This window comes from Heteronotia binoei, chromosome 2, assembly GCF_032191835.1.
Source record: "Heteronotia binoei isolate CCM8104 ecotype False Entrance Well chromosome 2, APGP_CSIRO_Hbin_v1, whole genome shotgun sequence".
NCBI lineage: Eukaryota > Metazoa > Chordata > Lepidosauria > Squamata > Gekkonidae > Heteronotia > Heteronotia binoei.
The window spans coordinates 146,711,679-146,732,260 of NC_083224.1; the positions used below are offsets into that span (position 1 = coordinate 146,711,679).

The 20,582-nt window shown below is 46.1% G+C and overlaps 1 protein-coding gene across 1 annotated transcript; it reads right to left on the reverse strand.

Moving 5' to 3' along the window:
- Nucleotides 1-223: 223 nt before the first annotated feature.
- GFI1 (growth factor independent 1 transcriptional repressor) lies at nt 224-19,777 on the reverse strand. The gene is made up of 6 exons (XM_060232185.1): nt 19,610-19,777; nt 18,931-19,128; nt 11,717-12,123; nt 10,438-10,575; nt 8,484-8,649; nt 224-1,059 (listed from the first exon to the last, which is right to left on the reverse strand). The coding sequence occupies exons 1-6, from the start codon at nt 19,722-19,724 to the stop codon at nt 881-883; spliced, it is 1,203 nt and encodes a 400-aa protein (XP_060088168.1). The 5' UTR covers nt 19,725-19,777; the 3' UTR covers nt 224-880.
- Nucleotides 19,778-20,582: the final 805 nt, after the last annotated feature.

The window sequence follows — 20,582 nt, forward strand, 5'->3', positions numbered from 1 at the left end:
CCATGAGCTCTCTTCAGATTAGGCTTCAGTTAATATTTAAACCTGTGTGAACAAATTCAGAATATTGCTTCTCATATTGCCTTTCCCTACCTCCCTTTCAAAAGGTGGCCAGAAATGTGCCATAGACAGACATCTTGTAACACGGGAACGATCAAACACAAGTCTGAAACATATGTTTGGCTTTCTCTACTACCACTCATGCATTCCTGGCTCTTGCCTAATATTCTGAGCATTGCAAAAAGGAAGAGAGAAAATATAAAAACAGGAGCAGACCTATATCCCCACTGGCTCCATTCACTCTGAAAAATGAAGCATTCGCCACTGAAAGGGGGCAAGGATTTGCGTTCCCAGTGGAAACAGTGAATTAAAATCTCTGTTAATTATTAAAATGTACAAAAGAAAGCCTCCTGCTTTTGGTCAAGCTACTGCTCAGTGTTTACTATTACCTCATGTAGTTCAGGCTTCCCAGAAAATTAACTTCAAACAATAACAACAACAGGGCTAACAAGGGAATTTGTGAAACAAGAGAACTTTCTGGTTCACAGAAAGGCACCAGGTAGCTTATCCATATAGGGGGTTCTGGGGCTTCAAGGTGGCAGGGTAAGGATATTGTTTCCAGTGTTTCATTGTAAAGGAAGAGACACAGAGAAAGAGAGGCCTTGCCCCACCTTCCTTCACCCTTGGCATTCCATGTTCCTTCCAAGGTCTTTTGGTTAAGTTCTGCAAGATGCTGGGCAGCCAACTTTGACTTCCTGTTTAGTGAGGTTATGTCAGGAAGTGGCTGAAGGGCCAGACCACAAACAGTGCAGAGCAGCCCACCAGAAAGAAGAGGGACTCTGTTCACATAGTGTTCTTGTTGTTTTGAGATTCCCCATGGCTCTCATTTCAGACCATGCTGTGTCTCCCGATGTCTCCGCAAATCCACCTTTCTCTGGAAACCTTTCCCGCAAAGATCACAACCAAAGGGCTTGAAGCCGGTATGTTTACGACTATGAGTGATGAGGTTGGAACTCTGGCTGAAAGCTTTGCCGCACACCTGGCATTTGTGGGGCTTCTCACCTGAGGATGAACAACAACAAAGACAAATGCTTTAATATCACTAGCAAACAAGCCTGAAGAATAAGAATGAGGATAAAATGGAGGAAGGACAAGCCATGGTATACCCCTCTGAGCCCCCTGAAGGCATGGCAGGACAAAATGTACTAAATAAATAATGGACAATAGCTAACTGGGGCCTATGACACTCTTGCAAACTTATTCTATTTGGGGTTTACAACAGCGCTTTACTGAAAAAAGAACTGCATTTTCCCAGGTAGATAACATTGGATATCCCTTTCTGGGAAATTTTATTATTCCCACAGCAAAAATACAACTCAGAGATATTTAAGATGCATATAACAAAAGGATAGCAATTGAAACAAATCTAAAAAGTGGTCTCTGAAAAGGATTTGATTTAGGTTTTGATTTGTCCAAAGTAATTAAAAATTATTTTCTATCTATCGATCACATTTTTAGCCTCCCTTTCCTCAGAGAAACTCAGCATAGCCCCCCCCTTGTCATTTTATCCTCATAATACCCCTGTGAGGCAGGGTTAGTCTGTTAAAGAGTGACTGGTCATAGGTGACCCACTGAATTTGGTACTGAACCTGAATCTCCCCAGGCCCACTTCAACACTCTGACCACTATATCAGACCAACTTGCTATTTCCTTGTATTTTAATTACTCCTTGTTTTTCAAATGGCCTAGGGGCCATGGGTCCCCTTTGCTGAGAAAGAGCTCCAGAAATGAAGTTCTCAGCTAAGAATCATGGAGAAAAATCTTATAAATATTTTGAATGCTCAGAGCAGATCTTCTCACAGGTCCCCCCACCTCCGATCATGAGTCTTCTAGGGATTCATGAGCTCCTCTATAGCAGTCAGCTAGCTACTAGTAGCTCATGATCTACCTGTTGGGGACCCTTGGTCTAGGCCATAGAAGATGTGCAAGGGTATCTGCTTGGGAACCTCTTGACCTGGATGTTGATGCATATTTCCATTCAAAAATGTGTCCAAGTGAAGACTTGGATGTACATCATAAAGCATAATAATTCGGATACACAGCAACCACATCTCCCTCATATGCTTTTTATTCAACACACTCGTTAGGTATAATAAGCAAGTAGTTGATAACCACAAAGGCCTTTACAAGCTTTAAATAACAAAAGTGTACCAAACATAAATGAGGGTCAGATCCAGTGATGGTTTACACTTGTGGAAGGGATTTCCATCAGTGGAGCAGAAGTTTTTCACCTTCACTGTCCTGCTGCATACAAAATGCTCCCTGAAATGCTGTTTCTCTGGGGACACCCCCTGCTGGAACAGCATGAAGGCCTGCCATGGAAGGGGAGAAGCAGCACAGATCCCACCCACCCCTGCAGAAAATGCACAATTTAAAATGGTTCATGTGAAGGAAGTGAACACTCCTAATTTTTTAAGATCAAGATACAAAAACTCACAACTAATATTTCCAGATGGCACAGTTTCATAACAGCCCTTTACAAATTCAGATAGTTTTGAACCTAACATTCTTGTGTGGGTCTCTGTGTTAAGTGCCATTAAGTCACTTATGACTTATAGCGACCCTGTGAACTGGTGACCTACTAAACATCCTGTCCTTAACAGCCTTGTTCAGGTCTTGCAAATCAGGGAATCAATCCATCTTATGTTGGGTCTTTCTCTTCCTCCTGCCTTCACCCTTGTGGTAGATATATTTAACTTTTACAATTTACCATCACTGCCACCAAGACAGCCAATGGTTAGGACCCCCTCATGAAAAATCTCTGATAAACTCTTCAGTATAATGTAATAGTATTCCTTTTATTTTCCTAAATTATTCATTTGCAGTTTATTAGTTTCTGTGTTTACCACAGCAGACGATGAAACTTGACAGCATGGCCCCTTTTCTGCCGTTGCATATGGCCAGGACATTTTTTTGTAGAAAAAGCCCAGCAGGAATGCATTTGCATATTAGGCCACACACCCCTGACACCAAGCCAGCTGGAATTCCTGCTCAAAAATGCCCTGCATATGGCCATAAAGCCATCTGACTGGAAAGTCAGGTAGAAGATCAGTAGACAGATTACCACTAAGCAAACATTTAGACTGCAAGTGAGGATCCAAGTCCTTCAGCTTGGTGTTGAACCCTGAAAGAGAAGCTGCTGCAGCGACCTGGGCTGGGTGGTATATACAAACTGCAATCTGCCCAGCTGAAATAGCCAGGGCCGGCCCTGCCACTAGGCAAACTAGACGATTGCCTAGCGTGTCAGCCTTCTGGGGGCCCCAAATTGGGCACCCCCCATGTGACTCAGTGACATTATCAATGCAAGGGGGAGTGCCAGAAATTAGCCTTGTTTCGGGTGCCAGGCAGTCTAAGGAGAAATAGCAGTCATAGGAATATAACTGCATATGAAAAGGATGGTCAGCCAGCCTCTCTGTGGAGACTGGAGATCTCCTGGAATTACAACTGATCTCTGGACTACAGGGATCAGTTCTACTGGAGAAAACGGATGCTTTGGAGGGTAAACATTCCTGCTGAGCTCCTTCCCCAAATGTCACCAGTCAGAGGTTCCACTCCCAATCTCCAGAAATTTCCCAACATGGAGTTGGCAGCCCTACAATACAAAGCAGGCATAAACACAGGGTGGATCCTAATAAAGCAACAGTGTCAGAATTTCAGTTATTGAGCAGATTAGAGGCAGATTATAAACCCCAGGTCTGGACCTAGCAAATGGTCTGGGAACACCCAGCACTGTAGCATTGGTGCTTAGACACCAAAGCCAAGATTCCAGTCCACCCCTCACCACGTCTTGAACACAGATTTGCCTCATTTGGCTAATCCTTTTAAATAGACTATTTGTGATATGACTACTTCTATTTAAAGAATGAAAGCTTGTTTTTAGAATGGCAACATTTCTTGTTAAGAAATTGTCAGTGACGGTATCATCCATAAGGGCAGTGTTTCAGACACCACCTGCTTGAACTCTGCCCCAGCTTGGCCTCTCAAGATTCCCCGACTTTGTGTGTCCCCCACCCCCAAATTATTATCTCCCTTGACATGCTTAACTGATGCGGGGTGGGAGGATGTCCCACTTCAACTACCATTACTCTGTATGTGTCAGGGAATTTAAAGGGGATGAGGGGTGATTTAAGGAGGTTATTATTTATTTAAGAACACTGTTAAATTATAACTAGGTTAAAGCTTCTAGACTTCAAAATAAATGCTCTTATCTACCATGTAGGTTTCTAATGCTAACAATGAATAGACCTAAACTGCTCTGGCTTGGAAACATGTTTCTAGAAGCTTCTGTTGGTTCTGAGGAGATCACTTATTCTCCATTCATTGTTTTGAAACCCCATCCAGAAACATGAAAGGCCCTTCTGTTGGGAGACTGGATACAATTCTGGTGGGAAATTCTGAGAGTCCTAAGGTGCAGTCACATGTCACATTAAAAGCGGGTGTGTAGCAATCAAATTTGAACCACTGAATATTGATTCGATGCAGGGTCATTCAGACGAGCATCCAAGAATGCTACTCATTCTGTTGTTGAGCGTTCAGACATCCAATACTATCACACTCTTTTCTTGGAGCATGCGTGATCAGATGGTGATTTCTGGGAGGTGGGTGTCCATTGAACATGCACCCAACTGTTTGGAGGTGGGAAATCAAACATTGCTTCAGAGGCAGGGGGGAAGGGTAAATTTCCGGAATTAACGTTGCCGATTCATACCAAGGAACTGCCAGGAATTCCTTTCCTAGAAATTGGCAGTGACAATGATATCTGAAAATCCTCAACATTGAAAAAAAAAGATTTTTTTCTTATCCTGAATAGTGGGATAACGTTCCCCCCCCCTCCGATCCTGTGTTGATTGGAGAAGCAGAAGCGTCACCTCAGATTCCTGAATGATCTGGCAATGCACATGTCTGCTGGGGCTTTTTTTTTTTTAAAGGTAAACATTCCAGGGGGCAGTATCGCGCTTGAGCTGTCCAAACAGGAAAGAGCTGATCTTGTGCTGCTTTTTTGAAAAAGGGCCGGACTTTCTGTGCTGTCAAATTAATGCGGCACTGATCCGCAGCAAGTCAGAATGACCCTGGATGACACTCGATTGCCAGATGTGGATGTGTGGACGAACATATTTAATCCGTCAGCGAGACGGAGCTGTGTCGCCACTAATGGTACGTGTGACCGCACCCCTAGTGAGCAGCAATGAGCATCACATAGGAGCATGGCATCACATCTCTAATTCTGAACTTAATACCGCTGTGTAAATCAAAAAGCCCACACAATGGGGTTGGGAAAGTTTTTCTACAAAACCATGGGAATATAGGAGTTTTACCCTGCATCCATCCACCCACAAGTAACTAGTGACATCTGTGTATGCACAGACAGTCCAGCTGAAAAATCTGCAAAAAAACAAGGGGAGGGGGACACATGAGGGAGGGGGAAATCATATGATGAGAGGGATGGATCCAAAAGGGCATCCATGTTGGTTTGAAGCAGCTGAACAAGGCAGGAGTCAAGTTGCACCTTTAAGACCTGCCAAGTCTTATTGAGAACGTAAGCTTTCGTGTCCTCTCTAAGCACACTTCATCAGATGAGGGGATCAGGTATTGTGGGTTGAAATACATGCAGTTTGTTGTTTAAGAGTGCAAACTGGCTGGTGAGGAAGAAAAACCATACAACAGGAGGGTGGGGCAGAGGGCAGAAATAATGTTGCCAACTGCCCTCGAGAAACATGTTCTGGCTCTTTAATAGAGGCTTAAAGTTTGGAAATGACACAGCAGAGTGCTGGGGAATAATACTGTCTGGTAAATTACATCCCATATGGCATATTCCTCTAGGTCTGTTGGCAGCCCAAACACAGAAAAGGAGAATGCCACAAGACTACATACATATGTAGAAGAACATTAGCTTGTGGATTAAAAAGAAGAGTATTCCACCTCCAAATAATTTGATGAAGACTGAGCATGCTTATTCTCTGAATGCTAAAAGCAGTTGTGTGACAGTTAAAGGAGAATGAAAAAAAAGGGAAAATGTGCCTAATCAAAACTCTAACCATTCACAGAGAGGGGGGGCAGAGCTGGAGTGCCTGCTAGGCGACCTTAGGTGTTCGCCAAGGGTGTGGCCCTGGGGGGGGGCACAGAATTGGGTGCCCCCTGGGAAGGAGTCCCTGCCACTCTTCCCATTTGAATCGCCAGCCATGCAGGGGTGGCCTTCAAGCACCTCTACCATGGTCTTTAAATCCAGCATGATCCCGCTGGTTGTGGGCTCTTTAAATGCAGGGGGAGCCAGCTCAGCTGCTTCTGCTGGCACTACCTATGTTCAGGAGAGCACCCAGGAGCAGGTGCCAGCCTTCAAGCACCTCTACCATGGTCTTTAAATCCAGCGTGATTTAAAGGCCCTGCCAATCAGCTGATTGGTGGGACCTTTCCCTGGCACGGGAAGGGCAGCGGCTGCTCCTGGATGCCCTCCTGTATGATTTAAATTGCCCAGGAGGGAGGGAGCAGCCCCCACCCTCCCAACTTAGGGCACCAGCAAGCCTGGCACCGGCCTGTGGGATGGGCAGGAATAAGGGGCAAAATGGCATTAGCTTTTTAAGAGTTATGACCATTTTGAAGCTAAAACAGGCCCACTGGGGGGATTAATTAGGACTGCAGGAAAAGCACATATTCTGACCCTTCAGGACTTTTTTGTCTGCATAGAAGCACCCAAGCCCCAAACAGCTTCTTGTATCTTAAATAGTGGGTTAAATAGTGTATGCCCAACCCCAGTTCCCTCCTATCCAGCTCTCCTGTATAGCATGAGAGAGAAAGTTTTTTATAAGAACCCTGCCTGCACTATACTTCTTACTTAGGCCTGAATCTCTGCAGTCAGTCAGTGCTTCACAGCAGTTGCATTATACCACTGGGCTGCTGAAGTCTGGGGTGAAAGGAGCAGGAAGTTGTTTTCTAGGTCAGCAGTCTCACATTATTAAGCTATGGGGCAAGGTAATCTCCCTATTGCTTATGTCCTTACCCCATCACACACCCCTGTGATACCTTGTGGGCTCCCAATTTACAAAACATAAAAGCAAATCAGATTTAAATCATACTTTTTTGCCCCTTTCTTATGCTTGGCCTTTTCTCAGCATGAGTCAAATTCTTCACTAATGTGGTATCTAAGGGACATTCCCCACTCCTTCAGTATAGGTCCTGCCCTCTCCAAATAAATAAGGAGTGTTTCTGCCTTCCCTTCTGAGCTTGAAAGTTGGGTCCACATTACAGTTATCCATATCTTTAAATATGGGCCTGTCCCATTCACATGTAAAATAGGGTAGGGAAATTTCAAGGATATGTGAACTTCTCTTGCAGGGTTTTTTTTGTAGAAAAAGTTCAGCAGGAACTCATTTGCATATTAAGCCACACACCCTGACATCACCATTGTTTTGTGCAGGGCTTTTTTAAAATAAAAAATTCAGCAGGCACTCATTTGCATATTAGGCCATGCCCCCTGACACCAGGCCAGTTGGAACTGCATTCCTGTGTGTTCCTGCTCAATAAAAGCCCTGCTCCCTTGTCCCCTGTTGCTTGTTAACCCCTTGCAGCCCATCCACCTAGGTGCTTTTCTTCCATGAGGGTATTGATAACTGGAAATGAGCCTGGATGCGAACATATCACCTGGAGGAATCGGCTGCAGGCAAGAAAACTGCAGCGAGTGGCATCCTTGTCCAAGCACATCTTTGGCCCCTTCAACAGCAACACCACCAACCCTACTATACTCATGAATGGGACACGTGTGCAAATCCAACTCCATCTTATGTAGTTTGAGCTTTAGTATACCTGCTACCGCAGTTGCAAAGAAGCAGATTTAAGTTGTTATTTTTAGCAGCAATTATCATTTGCTAAGTTCATCAGACTTGTCATTTTCTGCCTCCCCATGCCCACAACAAAATATTTGCACAGGTGCTGCCCCTGCCATGTGAACATGTACCACATGATAATGGTCATAACTTCTAGATGGTAGCCATGTTAATCATGTTAAGAAAAAGAGTGTTATGCGAACCTGAATACCCTGTCATCATGGGCTTGGTGCTCCAACAAATGCATGGTACCCATTATCCTTGTGATATGCACGGTTATCACCATTTTTTGTGAACAGAGATTTATTTTCCAGCTTCAGTACACATAGAAATGGAAAATAAATGCATTGCCCTGTTTGCACAAAATGGTGACTGTGTGAACTGGGAGTGTTGCATATCATACAATCTCCTCTACACTACTAGATCACCAAAATCATAACTGAACATAACATAACTCAGATTTATTTGCTGTGATATATGATTTCATGAACTGGAGCACATTTCATTAGATGCAGTAAGACACAGTCAAGGAAAGTAGATGATCATTTGGCCAAACATTAGGAGAAGGATCTATGATATCTTAGGAGTTGAGAAGAACACTGGGCTTACCTGTGTGGATAAAAGTGTGCTTCTTCATGTCAGATTTCTGGTGGAACCTCTTCCCACAGTACTGGCAAGGATAAGGCCGGGTATCTGAGTGGATGAGGAGGTGGGTAGACAAGGTGGAGGATCTCTTGAAGCTCTTACCACAAATTTTACAGTCAAAGCTGCGCTCCTGTAGGAAGAGAAGTTGGACAGGATGAATGTTCCTGTTAGCAGAGCATTAATTCTCCTCCCCCAAAGGCCCAATAAGACCACAGAGGTTAACAACTGACAATACAGGCACACCCTTTCTTTTGCTACCAAACAACAGCTTCATACAATAACCTGGTAAGTAAAAGCTGGTTCTCAGACTGATATATTTCTCAGTGTTCTGAGGGGCAGTTCACACCACCTTGCATTGCTCCCACTTCTTTAATATAAAGAAATATAAAATACTATGGAAACAATTATAAAAATACATCAGGCTGCCTAATGAAAATAGTTGCCCTGCATACTGTCATGTTTGGAGGCTGGTGTGTTTGGTATAAAGTGCTTTGTTTCCTCAGGAATTATACTATAAGGATCTCAAGCTTTTGATAAAAAGAGACATTTAAATGATCCATATCGACAGATTGTTGGGCTGTCTGGATCCTATTGATGTTGCTATATACTTCGCTAAGGAAAAGTCCAGTTGGAGTGAAATTTTGTATTACAGATATCTGAGAGACTTTACATATGTTGCATACTCTAATTTGCATTTGGAATGGATTTTAGGATAGTTTCTTATTATTATAGTGAGGTACTTGGTAACAGTGTAGACTTTGTGATAGTTATTGTTTAATAGAATTCTTTGCATTTTTATCGTTCCACGGTATTTTGTATTTCTTTGTCTTGACTATATACTCTGGTTCTTTGTTACCTGTTGCTCTGATTGTTTGTTACCCATTTCTTTAATAGCAGCCTGGCATTAAGACATTCAGCACGCAAAGCTTGTCTCAGCATGGAGATACTTAAAGGGACACAGTGTCTGAACATGATACAAACCAAATACAAAAACCACCATTTGAAAAAATCTAGTTGTACAGTGGTATTACATAAAAATTCTGTATTTTTCCAAAACAAAGTTTCTATGAATCTTGTACTCTTAACTAACAATCATAAAATATACAGAATTTCAAAGTGACTGTCATTTTCTTAAATTGTATGAGAGAGTCATAGAAACTTTGTTTTGGAAATAAACAGATTTTTTTGTAATACAACTATATGACTAGATTTTTTTCACACGGTGGTTTTTGTATTTGATTTGTATCCAGCATGGAGATACAGCAGTGAAGGCTTGCCTGATATGGTGTGTGTGTGCATAAGAGAGAGAGAGAGAGAGGGAACACCATTTTCTGTGGTAAATGGTCAAGAGTTGCTGTATACTGGAAAACTGTTGAGAAGGGATTTGAGACAAAAAAATGAGGAATTAGAGACTGGACAAGCTCCAAAACATTCACAAAACTCATCCACCATGTCAAAATTTCTTACATATGTAAATTAATGGTGACTGCTAAAGTGGGACAAACAGCCCAAATTGAAAGACTGGTTCTTTCTCCACTGGGCCTCTCTGACCAGTTCCCAAATGTTCAGGATGTATTTATATACCTGTTTGCTGCACATATTATCCTGATGTTGCTTAATTACTTTCTACTGATGCTATTTTTCTGCACTCTGTTATGTATGAGTTCTAATATGCTATGCTTGTTCATTTCTGTATCCTGGTCATGGTACGTTACTTATTATATATATGCCATATCCTATTGATTGTGTTGATGTACACTGTGTAATCTGCTTCAGATCTCAACTAGAAAGGCAGACTATGAATAAATAATAAAATTAAGCCCCATATGTGCATACTCATCCTCTCCCTAGTCCCATCAGTCACACTGATCACCCACTCCCCCAACCCATTACAGTTGTCTCCCTGTGGCATTCTCACCTGTGAATGCACAGCTTTATGCTGTTCCAAGCTAACTGCGTGGCCAAAAGTCTTGCCACACATCTCACAAGCGAAGGGTCTGGTGCCACTATGCGAACGACGAACATGCACCTCCAGGCCATGAGGAGTGGAGAAGACCTGAGAAAGGCAAGACTGGTAAAGAACCTGGTAGTACAGGACAGAAATTTAGGATCTTAGAAATGCCAGGAAGAAAATTGTTCTTTACATTATCTATTTCTGGCCAATAAAGCAATGGACAAAGAAGTGCTTTGACTAAGAAGTGCTCTGCTGGTAATAGATGATTTTTAAGGTAGTATTTGCTGTATTAGCTGCTAAATGTGCATGTTTTTTGGTGATTTGGGGTGTTTGAATTGAACAATTTTCTTGTTTCATAAACAAGATAATAATTCATACCATAGTATTCTGTGTATGGATGTGAAAGTGGACAATGAAGAAAGCTGACAGGAACAAAGTTTATTTCTTTGAAATGTGGTGTTGGAGGAGAGTTTAATGCTGTCAAAAAGACAAATAAGAGGGTTCTAGATCAAATCAAGCCTGAACTCTCCCTAGAAGCTTAAAAGGACTAAAATGAGGAGATGGTAGTTTGGTCACATTATGAGAAGACGAGAGTCACTGGAGAAGATAACAGTGCTAGGAAAAGCTGAAGGCAGCAGGAAAAGAGGTAGTCCCAAGATGAGATGGATTGACACAATCAAGGAAGCCAGGGCCCTCAGTTTTTACAAGATCTGAGCCATATTGTCAGTGATAGGATATTTTGGAGGTTATTAATTCATATGGTCACCCATAAGTTGAAAACCACTTGGTGGCACTTCATACACACAATCATGATGTGTGTTTTTATAAGCATCTCTGTAAGATCCATGAAACCATCTAGCAGAGATTATTTTAAAAACAAAAAAATGGTAAAATACTTTAAATTGCATCGAGTTTCTATGCAAAATTTACTTTAAAAACAAAGAAACAAATAAATGGTAAAATACTTCAAATTGCATCAAGTTTCTATGCAAAATGCTCTAAAATGTTAAAGAATAAAACGTGCAAAAAGTCCCACTATACCTTCTCAGACAACTTGAACAACTAATAGGCCAGTGGAAGTTATGTGAAATGCCCCAGCACCCCTAGCAGAAGCTTTTAAACTAGGCCTGTGTCTGCCATTCTCTGCAGTTTGCTTATTCAGCTACAGCCAATTCTGACAATTGGTTGAATAAGCAGTCTGCTGAAGGGTGGGGTGGGGTCACAGAACATAGTTCTTCCCTACCTTACTGCATTTGACACACTTGTAGGACCCAGTGCTGATCAATAGAGGGCGACAGAGGAGCTCTGATTCCACCTTGATTCCGCTTGCACTTTTCTCTTGTTGGAGTCCAGGTGGGGCATCTACGTAGATTCCGGGGGTAGCTGCTGGCCGGTCAAAGAGTCCAGGGGAGCTAAAGTCACTATAGAGTGCAAGAGCTGAGCTGCGCTCTGTTCCATAGAGTGTGGGCTCAGATCCCCGCTCACAGAAGAGACCAAGGGATGAGTTACGTTCCAGAGTTGGGCAGGGCCTGTAGTTCTGCACCAAATGTCTCAGCTCTGAACTGCCAAGGCTACTCCATGCATAAGGTTTCAAGGGCACCAAAAAAGGAGAAGCCTCATCCAAGGAGGGACAGATGGAACGTTCGGAAGCTGCAGAAACACAAATTGACAAAACCAATGACTGGGGTTCACACAACATAGCTTATACTCTTCTCGCATACTCTTCTCGCACAGTGCTTTAGAGACTTCTGGTCTCATCATGAAGAATGATTATTCATTGTGATTATTCTGTGCCAATATGATCCTATATTACATACTCACTAAGGGCCACTTCTTCCTTTATAATGTTCACAAAACTCTTGCTACCTCCTTGCAGTTGCCCAACTTATAGTGACCAACTTTGCATCTACTAGAGCAGTTCCTTCTCTATAGGGGCTGTCACCTTGTGGAATAGGCTTCCTGAGGAAGTAGGGGGCACTGTGAAATGGCTGCATGCATTTTCCTGTGGAGGGCAGTAATGGTGTTTCACTGGGTGATGTATGTGTTTAATTTTTGGAACTGTCAACCAGCTTAAGCCACAAGGGAAAAGCAGAATATAACCATTTTAATCAATAAGCAAACAAACATTAAGGCAATTCTTCTGGTATATCTGCTGTGTGAAATAAGGGCACATGTATTGATGGGATGATAACACACTTTATGGTTATTAGTCTAAAAGCTCCATCAGAACAGATATACAACAATAAAAATCCTACTTCAGGCAGTTCACAATAGTACTGAACAGCAAGTCTTATTAGTCACACATTCAAACAACCATTTTGCAACATCCCACTAATTTCAGAAATCTCCAAAAATTTCCTTAAGTTTAGTGGCTATAAACAATGCAACCTTAAATATGATATATACATTTCTATATGCATGCAAAAGACGCTGATTTCAAATATGTATTTTGCACTGTGCTATTTCTAAATGTTGGAGATAATTTATGATACAGATGAAAATAGGGGGGGGGGGTTAACTTCTGATGGGGGGGACCTGTGAGAATTGCTTATCTCACAACCACTTGCCTACAAGATTATAGCTGTCATCCTAAGGACATTGTCTCCATTGAATAATGTAGGACTTACTTCTGAGTAGACCTGTTTAAGACTGTTCCCTATGGCTATTAAATACATTACCTCTCATTTTTTAGATGTGCAGCAATAAGGTTCTACTTGTGTGAAAACAGAACAAAGGGAAGTGGCTGCCATTTTGGTGGATTCACTTTAACCTGAGCATCTACAAACAACATTTTGAATAGCAAGGAGAAAACAATGTCTGATCTCTGAATCAGTGCTATCATTTGACATTTCTGAGCTAAAGGCCTCAGAATGTACAATTACATGAAGACCAGTAGGAATTCAATTGTTCTAGGGGTGCTAAGATACAGTTTGTTTTTAAAACATTTCTCTTCTCCGCAACCAGCAGAATCAAACGGCAAAGACTTCCACTCTACTGCTTCAGATTGTAGGTCAGTGGGTCTGTGAGTGTACTCATATGGGGACCGGCGGGCGGGGGGGGGGGGGAAATCACCTGAGAAAAATGCATTGACAAGTAGAAAGATAACGTGACTTTTTCCTTGACCTGCAGGAAGCTTATTTGAAGGGGAATGTCGAAACAGGCAACCTCCCACCTGCAAACTGAGATGCTGCCTAATCCAGGAAAATATTTACATTTTAATGTTGTTGATTTTATAAATGTGCAGATATTACATGCCTGAAATGTTCGATGGTGCCCCAAAGAAGTCTTTATTACCCATTAAAAAGTCAAAACCTAGCTTCCAGCATTTCAAAAATGAGTTGACCTAGTAAAAACATCATTTCACTTCTGTCAGCTGCAATCCTAAGAGTACTTATCACGGGAATTAGATTCATTGAATAAAATGAAACTAACTTCCAAGTAGACTTGTTTATGATTGATCCTTCTGACATTGTTTCAACATAGGAACCGACAGCAATCCTAAACAGGTCTACTCAGAATCCTACTTAGATTTTGTTAGTGGAGCTTATTCCCAGGATCTTTCCTACTACAGAATCAGTTTTTGGTACAATAAGCACACGGGAATCATGAAGTTATGGCACATGATCCAGACATATTTTTCCCAGTGCTACTGCTGCAGATAAATTATATTCTCTATCAAGGGGAAATGAGCTTCTTCCCTCAAGTAGCATATACAGTATCATGAGCCCCTATTAGTTGGAATCTGCGATGTCATTAATGAGTGACCATAAAGATTTCTAAAAATTACCCTTCTACCTTCCTTATGCACATATCAGCATCATAAACTAGACTGAGACAATTCTTTTTTTATTATTATTAATCTTTCACCATAACCTCAATGGTTCAAATAAGTGAAACATTTTCCGCTGTTAGGTCTGTTAAGTGGCCTCTCTAGCCATGGTGACTGAAGGCAACTTCCACACACAGAGACAGTAAACCTCTCTCTAGGGCCAGGAGGCAACATCAGGGGAAGGTCTTGGCTTTTATACCCTAATATTGGACCTGCAGAGTAACTGGTTGACAACTGTGTCAGACAAGTTGCTGGACTAGATGGACTGCTCACTGGTCTGATCTTATGTTCCTGTTTTTATTGAACTATGCTGTTTCCTACCTCACCCATTTTCCTATCATATATAAAACACTGCATATGCAAAGCAAACACAGGGAAGCCTTCATTTAGCCCCATAGACAAGCAGTGCTGAGGCAGCATTTTCAGTAAGGCGCTGTACATCATGTGAGATTCTTTTTTTATTCATACCTGCAAGTAGCTTGGAGAGCTACTATAAATGAGTGGGATTCCATAGGATTGAAACAGTAGGGGCCATTATGAACCCAAATACCCACTCCGATAGAATCTTGTGCCCATACGACAAATAATAATCCAGTTGCATATTTGTTGATATTATACTGGGAAAATGCATTTCTTTGTGTGCAATTTATAATTTGACCCTATTCCAGTTTAATAAAGCTGAGGTGTTTGCCCAAAGGAAAACAATTTACTGGTGGCAATTTTTAAAAGAAGATACTACAAGTCTTGCTGCCTTAGACAGCAATGTTGGCAGTATTGTTTATGGATCCCCTCTCTCCTCCCCCCGCCCCCCAATCTCAGCCCAACTGCCTTTCTGGTCTCACTAGAAACTTTTGCTATTAGAATCAAATGTTATCATTTCTTGTAATCTGTTTATAGATTGACTAAAATGTGTTTTTTAAAAGCATAGTTGTAATCCACTTTGGGTTCTCATGAAAAAGGCATATAAATTACATAACAACAATGAGGCTTTGAACTTTATTCAGCTATTTAACTAGTGTCTAGAGAAAAATATTAAAGAACAAAAGATTATGGATGGCCCCAATGCATGATTTTAAACTTTTTTTTTTTAAAAAAATGGTGATTTTAAAGAAATATTTTACACCCGCTTAGTTTCAGAAATGTAGCCTCAGGCTTTCCCTGACCATTTGGTAATTGTAGCTTGGAAAAATCCAATGTAACTCAGCATCCGCCTTAAAACGGGGTGCTTTTGGTATGAGATTGTGGTTCGATAATCAGACTGGCCCAATACAAGCAGGGGTGCCCTGGCCACAAAGCAAACTGGGACAGTCCATCTTAGGTAGCAGGTTTGGAGATGCAATTGAAAGACACCCTAACACGACTGTTTTTTCAGTCTGGAAGGGGCATCATTTGGACCATCTGCTTCAGGCCCTCAGCTGTCTTGAAACAATGCATGTTATCATTTTCTACCTTGATTGAGTTTTGTCAAGTTCTTGGTTCAGGAAGGAAGCCAGAACATCACAGCCCCCCCTCCCCTCCCCTCCCACCTCCTGGAGGAATGGAAAAGGTTGTGATGCATTCTCAACTTCCATCACAAGGCAGCTTCAAGAGCACCTACTGGAAATGCTCAGGCCTGTCAGCAATTTCCATTCCAGACCCACACTGAAAAGAAATCAGTTTTAAACTTCGGTTCATTTTTGAAAAGTCAAATGGGCCAAAGGTTGTGAAGTTGGCTTTGTGGGTGCCATATAAAGTCCCTGAGGTGAGGGAGGAGAAAGGAGCACTGAGGAGGGAGGGAGGGAGGGAGGGTCTCAGGCTGGCACTTCAGGAGAGCCAGCCAATGTCGGAAGGGGAGGGCACAGGAGAGCGCCTGGCAGCCCTTCAGCCCGACCCACCCGGGAGGCTGGAAGGCGCCTGGAGTATCAGTAGCAAGATGGAAACCAATCCCCCCCCCCGCCCCTAATGCTCCCCTTCCCACTGCATCAAGCCCCTTGACCGAGAAGGTCCCCTGGTGACAACCTCCAGAGACAGAGGCCGTCTAGGGTGGCGAGAGGCTCAGCTGCTGGCGGACTGGAGGGACCTTCAGGAGCCGCCAAGGGGCTGCATCTCTCCCCCTCCCTCCTCCCCACAGATTAAGCTTGTCTACTGAGAAGGAAATCCTACGGAGTGGGGCGGGGGCCTTCCTCGTCTGCAAGCCGTAGTGCTGCTGTAGCTCAGCCCCCAGCGCTTGGTCGCCCTCAGGCCCTCCGCGGCCCTTTACAGGCTCTGCCGCGGGCGGCGCCCCCTGGATGCGGCCGAGAGGCCGGCGCCGTGTCCCAAAGGGCCAGGCGGGGATACTAGATGGTTCTTCTGGGCAAGCCAGCCAGCAGCCGCGGGGGGAGTCAATCGATGGCAGAGGCCCGCGATGGGGACCCGTGCTCCCTCGCACCTGGGGAACCTTGCAAGCAACAATTCTACTTCAGGAGCTGCTGGCATTCAAGTGGGGAGCTGCCGCATGAATTAGCTTGCTCGGGGGCCATTCTTCCGGAAAGCAGCCCAAAATGCGTGAGCCGGAAGCGAAAAACCTGTGACAGTGAGCTAGCTCGTCCTAACTCAGCTTCAAGGGAACACGGATGGGGACTCCTGGCCGTTCTTACTCTTGCTCAGGCAGGTGGCGTGGCTACCGACACACCAAGCCGTAGAAGGAGCGAGCGAGAGAGAGAGAGAGAGAGAGAGAGAGATGCCAAGAAAACTGCGTGCGCCAGAGTTGAGCTGTAACCTTATATACAGCTTCTTCCTGCTCCGTGCCTAGAAACGCAGCGGTCTGATCCCCTTCTCCAGCCTTCCCTCCTCTGCCCCGAGGACAACAAATCCTCTGGCAGGTTTTTTAACAGGGGTGGGGGGACCATGGACTCGGCCCCGAGGGCCAAGCGGGGAAGGCAGAGCTGTGCGGTCCTGCGGCCTCGGATCCCCGGGGGGGGGGGGGCGGGGGGAAGGACTCTCGCCTCGACTTTAGGCAGCAGCTGAACCTCTCCCGCCCGCCCGCCCTCCCTCCCCTCCTGCTCTCAGAGGGGACGACTCCAGCCCTCGCTCGCCCATCCTCTCCTTCTCAGTTGAGTCATTTCCCCGTCTTTGGATAGCGCTAAAGTATTTCCCTACCTGGTGGGTAAGAAAAGGTCATGGGAGGGGGCGCGGGGTGGGGGGGGGAGAGAAAGTGAGAAAGTTCGCCCGCCTCCAGCAGTCCTGGGCGCCTTTTGCTGGACAGCCCATCGCCTCCCCCTCGGTCAAATGCTAATGCTCCTTCGTGAGCAGCAGCCGAAGTCGACGCATGAAATAGGCACCCACATAGGCCAGGTAAGGAGGTAGTAGTGGTAATCGCGGGAATTCTGACTTCACTGTCACAAGGCTCTCTTTTCTGAGGGTAGGCTAGGAAAGAGATCGTGTTGGGATTTTTGGATTATTATTATTATTTTTAAAACCATTGTTTGACTTGCTTTTAATAACGTCGGCTGGTCGCCCCCTTTCGCTTTTAAGACTTCCCCCGGGTCGATTAAAAAACAAAACTTAAAAAAAGAAAGGAAACCCGCCAACGAATGCTTTTCAATCGCCGGGAGTGTTGTTTTGACAGGCGATCACAGTGAGGCCAAGCAAGGAGGCGCTCCGCTTCCTTTCGGCTCCCACCGCATCAAAGGCAGCAGGAGGAGGCAGCCAGAAGCCGCTCGGATCTCCAGAGGTCGCCCGAGGAGGCCTGTCTGCCCCCCAGAGGGTCTCTCGCTTGGGGGAGAGGAAGAAAAGGGAAGGTTGAGGGACCCTCTCTGGATTGGGCCCTCTGGGTGGGAAGCAGCAGGACAACGGCTGAGCCACTCCAGGGACACCCTGAAGCCCAACGAAGTTTTATCCAGGATGTAAGCTGTGGTCTGCAGGCATGCACACTTCAGGAAGGCAGGTATTGCCCCCCTCAAAGCCAAGAGTCCGGAGATGACTGAGCAGGAAGCGCTTCTATGAAAATGCAGCCGCTGGAAGAAAGAACCGAAGCCCTCTCCCACCTTTTAGCGTGCTCCAGCTCGCTCTGCTTTGCGCATTTACATGAGCAACCGACGGGTTCTCCGTCCCTTAACAAAAACTGTACACACAAAAAAGCATCTTTTGTCGTGTGTGTGTGTGTGTGTGTGTGTGGTGGTGGTGGTGGTGGAATTTTGGTCCAGAAAATGACCTCTGCGAAAAACCGAAACACCTCGATTAAATTCGTAAGCCCCCTTTGAAAAAAAACCCGTTTATTAAAGGCTCGCGTCTATTTGGGCTATAGTGGTTAAGAAATTCAGACCGGATCCAGACTGGATTTTCATAAATTCCCTTCCCGCCCAAAAGTTACATTTTAGATTCTTGGGAACGCGATTATTGTAAATCTTTACCTTTTCTAAAAGGAACAAACTCTGGACATTTCGTTTGACTGGTCCCCTATATCAATGAACGTCTGAACGAGAGCTGCGCAGTCCCTCCGACCCCCCGCCCCCGGCAATATCCATCCCTTAGATCTCGGTGCAGGGGCTATATCGGGCGGGGGGGGGGGAGTCCCTCTAGGATAGAGAAGGATGATAGGCTCCCCTCCCCTCCACTGAGTGACCGGGAGGTGCCCCGGTTGTGGGGGAAACCCGGACCCTCCGCCTCACCTGGAGAAGCCGAGGGAGAGGGCGGCCTCCAGAAATCCTCCAGCTCGGCGGCTCTGTCGCACAAGCTGCCCTCGCAGCTGGGCGCCGAGTCTGAGGTGCCGTCGGTCCCTTCGGGCAGCTGAGATTCCGGGGAGAAGCGGCCCTGGGCAGGCTCCGGCTCTGGGAGGTCCAGATTCACCTGCCCCGAGACCTTCGTGTCTGTCCAGGGAAAGAGAGAGGGAGAAAGTGGGTGTCCGTGCTGGAGGGAGGGAGGGAGGGCAGGGGCTGGGCTCTCTCTCCCCTTCAGCCCCAAATGACAGCCCGGGATCTGTCCCAGGAGCAGCCGCCTTCAGCATCCATAGAAAGAGCTGCCCCGGCCGCGCCCCTCAGTCGACCCCCCTGGAAAGGTGAGACTAGAGTCATCTTCAACACCGCCAAGAAAATGCAACACCCCCACCCCCTTTTGCTGCGGGTCGCTTCTTCTCCGGGGGTTCTTTCTGCCACCCGTGGGCATCAGGCTTCCCAACCCCCTTCTCCCCCTCCCTAGTGGGAATTAGAACTTGCTTGCCCCCGCCCGTCGGGACGGAGAGAAAGGCGGGCAGCGGATCCTCGCGGACCCCGGGCCTGGGAGTTGGAGGGGGCGTCGTCGGGAGGGTCGCTTCAAAGCAGGCCCGCCGCCGGCTGGGGGTCCCTCCCTCACCTGCGCAGATCTGGGCCAGGACGCTCTCCAGACTGAGGCTGCCCTCGCCGTCGGGGGCGCGGGGCTGGTGGTAGCTGTGCGCCTTCTTACTCTTCACCAGGAAGGAGCGGGGCATGGTGCCGCGCGGGGCAAGGCTGCTGCAGCTGCGGCGCCGGCTTCACTCGGTCCCCACCGCCGCCGTCCAGGCTGCTTCGGAGCGCCCGGCCCGGCGAATCCCTTTAAAGCCCCAGGCCGGCTGGCAAGGATCTGTGGAGAGGTTGGACGAGCCATTGGTTAGGGAGCCCCTGGCTGGGCGGGGGAGGAGGGAGGGGGAGGGGGCGGGGAGGGGAGGGGCGGGACAGCGGGGCCCTCCCCTCCACCAGGTGACCTGCCTTCCTTCGCACAGGTGGGCTGGGCCGCCCAGCAGCTCTCTCCAACCCAGCTTGGGGCCCCACCGGCGCGATGGCACGGATGCGGGAGGGGAGGGGTCAGATTTCGGGGGGGGGGTTGGCAGCAGCACACGCCTTCTTTTGGATGAACCCGACAGCGACGGCCCCCCTGCCCCGCCCCCCAGCAACGAGAAAAGTATCCGGGGAGAAAGGCTGGGATTCGGTAGCCTAGGACGAACCGATCTCTCACACGAAGAGAAATCCTGGACGGTTCAGGCAGGGCGAGCCGCTCGGGTTCCGGCTGTCCCCCGGAGAAACCCGCCGCGTGTTTCGCCTGGTGGCTTTGCAAAAGAGCAACTCTCGGGCCTCTAATCCCGGTCAAAAAGGACTCCCTCGCTACCTCCTTGAAACTCAGCGGCCCTGCTCAACAAGCCCCAAGCCCTGGCCAGAGACACCCACCCCCCGCCCCAGAAGCGCCTATCCTTCCTATGGGGCCCGCGGAGTGGAGGGGCACAAATGCCACGCCGGACTCTAAAATGTCTGTCTGCCACCTGTCCTTCCCTGTCCCCAAGCTTTTTCTGTGTCGCCTCACAACTCCCAGCCTC

What these genes read in the sequence shown, in the direction of transcription:
- GFI1 (XM_060232185.1), bottom strand. Translation starts at nt 19,724, where the DNA reads ATGCCCCGCTCCTTCCTGGTGAAGAGTAAGAAGGCGCACAGCTACCAC. An exon ending in CTCTCCCTCGGCTTCTCCAG is followed by an intron (nt 12,124 to 18,930) that starts GTGAGGCGGAGG and finishes GTGTTTCTGCAG; the next exon opens with CTTCCGAACGTTCCATCTGT. An exon ending in AGTGTGTCAAATGCAGTAAG is followed by an intron (nt 10,576 to 11,716) that starts GTAGGGAAGAAC and finishes TGCCTTTCTCAG; the next exon opens with GTCTTCTCCACTCCTCATGG.